The sequence below is a fragment of the Giraffa tippelskirchi genome, chromosome 8 (assembly GCF_054371585.1).
Source record: "Giraffa tippelskirchi isolate mGirTip1 chromosome 8, T2T-mGirTip1v1.2.pri, whole genome shotgun sequence".
NCBI lineage: Eukaryota > Metazoa > Chordata > Mammalia > Artiodactyla > Giraffidae > Giraffa > Giraffa tippelskirchi.
In genome coordinates, this window is record NC_137282.1 from 162,845,182 (window position 1) to 162,853,582 (window position 8,401).

The 8,401-nt window shown below is 58.9% G+C and overlaps 1 protein-coding gene across 8 annotated transcripts; it reads left to right on the plus strand.

Annotated features, from left to right (window-relative positions):
* Positions 1 to 5,079: 5,079 nt before the first annotated feature.
* TUBB2B (tubulin beta 2B class IIb) lies at positions 5,080 to 8,156 on the plus strand. Of its 8 annotated transcripts, none has more exons than XM_081517981.1 (5): positions 5,080 to 5,249; positions 6,006 to 6,114; positions 6,401 to 6,511; positions 6,852 to 7,460; positions 7,806 to 8,156. In XM_081517981.1, the coding sequence occupies exons 1-5, from the start codon at positions 5,193 to 5,195 to the stop codon at positions 7,910 to 7,912; spliced, it is 993 nt and encodes a 330-aa protein (XP_081374107.1). In that variant the 5' UTR covers positions 5,080 to 5,192; the 3' UTR covers positions 7,913 to 8,156. The 8 variants fall into 8 exon arrangements, with proteins under 8 accessions (XP_081374107.1, XP_081374104.1, XP_081374100.1 ...); XM_081517978.1 differs by having other exon boundaries at positions 6,852 to 6,974; positions 7,221 to 8,156; XM_081517974.1 differs by having other exon boundaries at positions 6,852 to 6,877; positions 6,950 to 8,156.
* The last annotated feature ends 245 nt before the right edge of the window (positions 8,157 to 8,401 follow it).

Genomic DNA, 8,401 nt, shown 5'->3' on the forward strand with positions numbered 1-8,401 from the left:
CAATTACATCTCATTGGCATTAAGCACATTCACACTGTGGTACAGCCACCACCGCCAACTTCTCCAGGACCCTTTTCATCTTGCAAAACTGCAAGTCTGTCCTCAATAAATACTCGCTTCCCATCCCCTTCCCCTAGGCCCTGGGCACCCACCCTTACCCTCTCCGCCTCTGCAAACTTGACTAATCTAGGTGCCTTGTATATGTTAAATCATACGATTTTTGTCTTCTCACAACTGGCTTATTTCACCAAGCACAATATCTTCAAGGTTCATCCATGTCCCAGCTGGTATCAAAACATCCTTCCTTTTTAAGGCTGAGTAGTATTCCATGCGTGTGTGTGGACCACACTTGATTTATATTAATACATCCATCTATCACTGGACTCTTAGGTTGCTTCCACTTTGGGCTATTGAGCATAATGCTGCTGTGGACATGAGTGTGCAAATATCTCTACAAAATTCTTTCAGTTCTTTTGAGTATATGTGAGAAACCAAATGTTTTAATAAATTGTCTCTCTAGAGATTACTTTGGGAGAGCGAAATTCGCCCTGAGGTTCTCTTAAGGAATTATTTTCTTGAAAATGGACCGTGAATGTGAGGTGGCCAGTGACAAGAAGGCTGGGCAGGTCAAGCCAAGAGTCCCTGCTCAGAGGGTGACCTGCTTCTGCAGTGAAGACATCATTACTGGTGACCAGGCATCTAAATGCCAGAGGCAAAGGGTAGACAGTCACAAATACTCTGTGGACTTGTGTGCCTCTGTCTATCTGAATAGACAGGTTTTAATTTTAAGTGGCAGGCAAAGGTCTGGGGCAGATCCAGAATAGAAGTGAGCTGCAGGGATCTCCACGTACCCAGTGGCTGGAGGGCCGGTTTCTACTGGGAGGGGGGCAGTCCCGCAATCACAATTATACTACACTACTACGGCGGCTGCACTGACAGTTAAAATGCAATCCCCCAAACCTTCCTGAGTGTAGCACTCATTTCATAAATTTATTTCTGCCTTTGTGACTTCATGAATTGCACCTGCCGGTCTTAGTATTCCGGGAGGCTCCCATCCAAGGGTATTTTCTGCCCTCTGCTTGCCTTTTCCGCACAATCTGACTCGGTCACGAGCTGTCCTTCACCAAGGATTCAGAGTCCGCCTCCTCTGGCCTGCCCTCCCCCAGCCCGAGAATCTTAGGGTCTCCGACGGGGTGGGGGAGGGGCGCGCATAAAAGGGCGAGGGGTTCCGGAGAGCGTGGTCCGACTCCCTCTGTCGACCAGCAGGACAAAGAAGGGAAAGCTCCGCGTGGAGAGCCCAGCGCTGTCAGGCTGGCCTGAGGCCGCTTTCACCCCAGTTCGGAGGCCGGCTATGGGAAAACCGCCAGCTTGACGGAGGAACAAAAGGAAAGGTTGCCGCGCCCTCCCCCACCCGCACTCCCGGCCTCAGCGTCGTCCCGCTCGGTCCCATCCTTTGTTACCTGGGCTGGCTGCTCCCACAGGGCCCCACGGCCGCGGAAGACAAGGCTCCAAGCCTCCCACCCGGCCCTTTGATTAGAGAGCTGGGGCAGCCCTGCGGGAGCTGCTGGCTTCCCACGGGGGGAGAAAAGGGGGCCATCCACAGGGGCAGTGACAGCTGAGAAAGCCCCCGTCCTGGCAGGTCCCAGGACCCCCACCCCCACGCCCCGCAGTGAGTGAGGGCTGGACCCCTTCCTCGTCCCGGTTCTGTGGCCACTGGCTCCTTTACATAGATGTTAGGGCTGGTAGCTTTCCAATATTTCTAGCTGGAGCGCATTGAGACGAGTGTAAAAGGAAATAATGATGGATTTGCAGTCGCTTTCTTTCAATTCCTCTTCATTCATTGGCTAAGTGTCGGTTGCCCAGGAAACCGCGGGCATCTCCACGGCAGAGTTGTCTGTCAGGCTACCCCAGTTGCAAGCTGGGTATTAAGTAGTGAATGCAGGCAGGCAGTGGGAAAACCGGAAAGCTCTAAGCCTTGCAATTTCAGTCTATGCAAAAGCACACACCTTGGTTTAAGAAAATAATGCTTTAACAATTCACTACTCATTCTGCTATGCAATGATTCCTTCCAATCAGACTTCTTCAGTTAATTAACACAATGAGTCTCTGTGTTACAGATGAATGCAAAATCACTTGAGAATTTGCCCTTGAAAAGACTCTGAAAAGTGTGAGAGCAAATAGAATTTTTGTAGCTTAAGGGGTATCTTACCCGCCTTGGCCTCATAATGTTATGCATAAAATAAAGGTTGGATTTTATTTTACAGTGTTATTTCTACAATGGTCTAGGGAGGGGAAAATTTAGAAATGTTAATGCATCATAGCATGTAAAAGATGATAAAATATATTGCTCTAACACCTTCATGTCTGATATACAGTGACCCAGATGGAGAGGAATTGTGTGTAATAAACAGGCAAAAAGAAATGCTGTGATGCTGGGAGAGGGAACTGAGATTATTATTATTATTATTATTTTTTTTTGCTTTGAAAGCCCCTCACCAGCCTCTTCTCTGGGAGCTACCCCGATAAAGGTGACAAGGGTTGGCAGACAAACTGAAAACTTCAGGGGAAGGTCTGGCTGTCTTCAACACTCAACCTTGCCACACAAAACAAGCTCCTTGTGAAAATTAAGATGCGCAGTATCATGTTTCCAAATCGAGGAGGGGGCGTGGAGCGGCGAACGAGGCTGGCAGCTCAGTGGAGGCGGGGGCGCGGGACGGTGCCGGCAAACGGAAAGAGAGGAAAGTGGATATGGGGCCCGAAATGCTGCGTCCCCGAGGGCATCCGGGCTTTCCGAAGGACAAGTTTCAGCCTCACCCTGTCCTAAGCCCCTTTCCTGAGAGAGAGCTCGGGGAAAGGGCGTTTTCCCCATATCTTCTTGGACACGAGTGTCCACCCCGGGCCCTCCGCGGAGACCTGGCCGTGAGACCGGGGCTCAGCCGCGGTGCGTGGGGCAGATCCCAGGGGGCGGCGGCGCTCTGCCCCGGCCCACTCAAACCTCGCCGCGCGCTTCCGCTCTGGCTGCGCGGGTGTGGCCCTCGCGCGCCTCCTTCCCGAGCGGTTCGGTCCCCGCCGAGCCGTCACCCCAGGCCCAGCCACAACCCTTTCTGCCTGGACGTGATCCCTTTCCTGAGGGCTGGGCCTGAGCCCTGACTCTGACTTGCTGCGTGACCTGGGGCATCCTTTTCCCTGGACGCTTTTGCATCTGCAGGAGAGGACTAGCACTAACTCCGGGTCAGGACTCGGTCCTTGGAGCCCCGCAAGCGGGCACATGGGCGACCTTCCGCCGCTCTGCCCCTCGGCCGGCTCCTCCCCACCCGGACTCCCACAGCCGCGTCTGGGGACCGCCGTCCGGGCGCCGGGAGTGTCTGGGGGCGCCGAGCTTTTGTTCTCTCTGCCTCTCTTTGTGCGCTGGAATTGGGCTGAAAGCCCCCCTTCCGCCCGCAGCGGGAAGGGAGGCGATGACAGCTTGCTGATACTTGGGGGGACGGGGGGCGGGCGGGCCTCACTCGACAGCTGCGGGCTGCGCTCAGCCGGGAGAACCCGGGTCATTCGGCCCCTCTGGCCTGAGGATGAAAAAGGGTCACGTCACCTCGCAGACGACCCGTGAAGGGTCGGAGTGGGGCACAGGAAGCTTCGCCCACGGAATTGCGGGGACCAGGTACCAGCGCTCTCTTACACACACACACACACACACACACACACACACACACACACACACACACACACACACACACACACACACGAAAAGTAACAAAGAAATCAGCTCCTTCTTGGACTCCTTAGAAATTGTAGGTTTGAAGGCGTGTCGGGGCCGCGTCCGCGCACGCGCGCCGTGGGCCATCAGGGTCGCGCGCGGCCCCCGCCCGCCCGTGCTGCAGTCTCCAGGCGGCCCCTCGCCCGCATCGGCAGCACCAAGGTTGGGGACCTCGTGGCCGCTTCGGCTTCCGGCGCCTGGTGGATGATGAGAATGTCATCGGTGGGGCAGGCGGCGATCTCCCTGGGGACCCGTCCCCTTAGTGGACAAAAGATGAACCGAACCCAGTGTGACTCTCAAACGCTCGGTCGTGGGAGGTGGCCCACGCGTTTTCCAGCTCTTTGTTCTGCCGCAGCCCCGCCCCCGAACCCCACCCTCTTCTGATCGCTGGACCGTCCACCCTGCGCGGCCAGCCAGCCACACCCACCCCACAGACTCCCAAGGAACAAAAGCCGCGGGGAGGAGGGGTCCTGGGTACCAGCCGGGGAGCTGTGGACTCTTGGAGAGGGTCTGGCAGGGTGGTGGAGGCCCCGAGGTGGTCCAGTCCCCGGATGCCGCAGCCACAGAGAAAGGAAGGGAGGGGCCCTTGGCAGAGACAAAAGAGGGGACTCACGGACCCCGGGGGCAGGGTGGAGGGCACCCTGGAGCCCTTGGGCCTTAAGTATCTAGGGTCACGGCCCTTCGGTCCCAACAAGCTGTCACAAGGACGTCCTCCCGGGGCCGAGCTTCGGCCGCCGCACCGCCGTTGGATTGGGGAAAGGGCAGCGATCTCCCCGGGGAGGGTGGCTTAGGGGGCCCCGGCCGAGGGTGGAAGAGGGGCCGCAGTCCGCGGTGGTGGCGAAACCCAGGCCACCGCCGCTACCACCTGCCGGCGCCCCGGCGCAGCGCGCTCCTTTCCGGAGCACCTGGTGGCCCTTCCACCTGTTCCAGTCTCCCACCCCTACCCACCCTGTGCCCGCTCTCCCCCCACACCTGGCCTGCCACGCTGGTCACCCTCGCGTCTCCACCCTCCCGCCCTCGGTTCCTTCACCCACCCCCCAGTTCTCGGTGCCCAGCTTTTCCACATCCCCCCAGTCCTAGACAATGCGCACGCCCCCCCACCCGGCTCCGCGCAGCCCCCAGGCCTCGCCCAGCCCGCAAGCCTGTGCTGATTGGCCGCGGGCCCGTGGTCCAGCCCCCTGGACGGTCACTGGGGCCCGGAGCATTACGTCAGCGGGGCCTGGAGAGCGCTAGCGCGAAGGGGACTGGGGGGCTCGGGCTGGGGGCGAGGCCTGCGCGGGCCGCCCCACCCTCCTCGCATAAAAGGCCGAAACCGCGGGGCCGGCGCTCTCAGCCGGCTGGTTCCCGAGCGCGTTCCCCGTGACCCCGCAGTGAGTGTGCGAGGGGACCGACAGAGCGACCAGACGCCGACCCGGGGCAGAAGACGCGAGCCGGCACCATGCGCGAGATCGTGCACATCCAGGCGGGCCAGTGCGGCAACCAGATCGGCGCCAAGGTGGGCGCGGCGTCCGGGCGGGATCGGGTGGGGACGGGGGCCCAGCCTGATGACCCTCGGGGTTCCGGGCGCGAACGTGGTCCTGAGTGGGCCCGCGGCTCCCCCAAGTGCAGACCTTCCCGCGGCTCTGTACTGCGGAGCCGGGCGTGCGCCCGCCGCGGCGTTCGGCGGGGGTGTGGGGAAGCCCTCAGCTTGAGGCTGTGACTCGTCTGGCCTCTCGGTCCCCGGGCGCCCCTCCCTTCTCTTCTCTAAACCTCGCGCGCTGGCCCGGAGGGCGCGCCGGGGTGTCCGCGGCTGGGCGCCACTTTGCGGGCGGGGCCCGGACGCCGGGAGAATCGGTTTTACTCGCTGGAACCCTAGTCGAGTGGCGGGGGGAGGGGCGGAGGACGAGCATCTCGTGGTCCCCGGACGTGCCTTGAATCTAACCACACCGTCCTTCAGCCCCTCCGGCCCCCGACCCCCCTCCCACCCCCTCTCACCCCTCCGCGCCGCTGGGCGCCCTGCGCGCCCGCCATCCAGTTGCTAGTCCCTCCCCTCCCCGCCAAGACCCCCACCTCCTCCCTCGAGCAGCTGTTCGCCCAGGAAACGCCCAGCTTCAACTCGGTGACCTTGCAAAATGCAAGCCCTGCCGCTGTGCGGGTCTGATTGCCCTAAAGCTGTGGAGATGCTGGGCTGTCGAAACCGAGTCTTTTCATTGTGTGTCGCTGGCCTCTCGGCGGTGGGGCGTGGCCTAATGCAGGTTTTTCTGTGTCTCAGTTTTGGGAAGTCATCAGCGATGAGCATGGCATCGACCCCACTGGCAGTTACCATGGAGACAGTGACTTGCAGCTGGAGAGAATCAACGTGTACTACAACGAGGCCACTGGTGATCGCCTTTACCCTGCCCCCCTCCCCAAGGGACTGACCCCAGAACTGTGGCCCCAGGGGAGGGTGGTTTAGCAGATTTAGGATTCCTATCTTTCCCTGAGGTTTTTTTTGGGTGGGGGGGAACGGGGTGGGGGGGGTCAGTGCTCCTTTGAGAATCTTGTGAGAATCCTGTCCTGTGTCCTTTGTTGGGGATACAAGCAGCGCCTGCAAGGAAGGAAGCTGATACCAGGGCCCCTCTTCTGAGATCTCTGCCCACAGATCTGAGTCCTGCTCTGTCTCTGCAGGTAACAAGTATGTGCCTCGGGCCATCCTGGTGGACCTGGAGCCGGGCACCATGGACTCCGTCAGGTCTGGACCTTTCGGCCAGATCTTCAGGCCTGACAACTTCGTCTTTGGTGAGTGACTGGCATGGCTGATGGCCTGGGAGTTAAACTTATGCTGGACAGCTCAGGGTGGAGGGGTGTGACCGCCTTAGAAAGAGTATGGAGCTGTGTGCTCATTTTGTCTCATATATATAACCTAAAACAAAAGGTCTTTCAACCTCTAATAGCCAGGTCCCTAACCTTCCTTATTTATAATTATGTCCATAACCAAATATTTTAATGTTTGGTCATTTTAATGATAACCTGAAATCTTACCTGAACTCTGACTCACTGAGCTCTATTAAAGGGTTTAGGGTGAAAAGGAATGTAATGCAATCATCAGTGACTTATGAAGACTCTCTCCCTCTGGCAGGCCAGAGCGGTGCTGGGAACAACTGGGCCAAGGGCCACTACACGGAGGGCGCCGAGCTGGTGGACTCAGTCCTGGACGTGGTCAGGAAGGAGTCCGAGAGCTGTGACTGTCTGCAGGGCTTCCAGCTGACGCACTCGCTGGGGGGCGGCACGGGGTCTGGGATGGGGACCCTTCTCATTAGTAAGATCCGCGAGGAGTACCCTGACCGCATCATGAACACCTTCAGCGTCATGCCCTCGCCCAAGGTGTCCGACACGGTGGTCGAGCCCTACAACGCCACCCTGTCCGTGCACCAGCTGGTGGAGAACACGGACGAGACCTACTGCATCGACAACGAGGCGCTGTATGACATCTGCTTCCGCACCCTGAAACTGACCACCCCCACCTACGGGGACCTCAACCACCTGGTGTCGGCCACCATGAGCGGGGTCACCACCTGCCTGCGCTTCCCGGGCCAGCTCAACGCCGACCTGCGCAAGCTGGCCGTGAACATGGTGCCCTTCCCGCGCCTGCACTTCTTCATGCCCGGCTTCGCGCCGCTCACCAGCCGGGGCAGCCAGCAGTACCGGGCGCTGACGGTGCCCGAGCTGACCCAGCAGATGTTCGACTCCAAGAACATGATGGCCGCCTGCGACCCGCGCCACGGCCGCTACCTGACCGTGGCCGCCATCTTCCGGGGCCGCATGTCCATGAAGGAGGTGGACGAGCAGATGCTCAACGTGCAGAACAAGAACAGCAGCTACTTCGTGGAGTGGATCCCCAACAACGTGAAGACGGCCGTGTGCGACATCCCGCCCCGCGGCCTGAAGATGTCGGCCACCTTCATCGGCAACAGCACGGCCATCCAGGAGCTGTTCAAGCGCATCTCGGAGCAGTTCACGGCCATGTTCCGGCGCAAGGCCTTCCTGCACTGGTACACGGGCGAGGGCATGGACGAGATGGAGTTCACCGAGGCCGAGAGCAACATGAACGACCTGGTGTCCGAGTACCAGCAGTACCAGGACGCCACGGCCGACGAGCAGGGCGAGTTCGAGGAGGAGGAGGGCGAGGATGAGGCCTGAGCCGCGCGGAGGCGGAGGCCGGGTAGGGAGGCCGGGCGGAGCCGGGAGGGGGGCTGGCGGGCCGAGGCAAGCACGTCCGGGGCCGCTGGCGGCGGGCGCTGGGGCGCTGGGGCTCTGGTGCTCTTCACTGCTGCCTGTCCCTTTTTTTTTTCTGTTTGTAATATTGATGACATCCATGTAACGTTTGAGATCTTTCTGAACTACTGTTGTAATGGCTAAAATCACATAAACGTTTGTGTCCTAACGGTGTCCTCTTTCCTGTCTCCTCCTCTTTATTATCAATTTAAATGTCACTTTCAGAACACATTCTACTGAGTCCTTCCTTCAACAAGCGAAGGGATGGGTAAATGCTCAGATGAATTTCCTCTCCAGCTTCAGAAGGATAAAATTAAACCAGCCACAGGCTACCCAGTTTAGGAAGGGCGATCAATCCGACTTTTAAGTTGCCTTTTTTTTTTTTGGCTGCGGGGTGGGGCTAGTGGGGAATTC

What these genes read in the sequence shown, in the direction of transcription:
- TUBB2B (XM_081517973.1), top strand. Translation starts at nt 5,193, where the DNA reads ATGCGCGAGATCGTGCACATCCAGGCGGGCCAGTGCGGCAACCAGATC. An exon ending in GCAACCAGATCGGCGCCAAG is followed by an intron (nt 5,250 to 6,005) that starts GTGGGCGCGGCG and finishes TCTGTGTCTCAG; the next exon opens with TTTTGGGAAGTCATCAGCGA. An exon ending in GCCTGACAACTTCGTCTTTG is followed by an intron (nt 6,512 to 6,851) that starts GTGAGTGACTGG and finishes TCCCTCTGGCAG; the next exon opens with GCCAGAGCGGTGCTGGGAAC.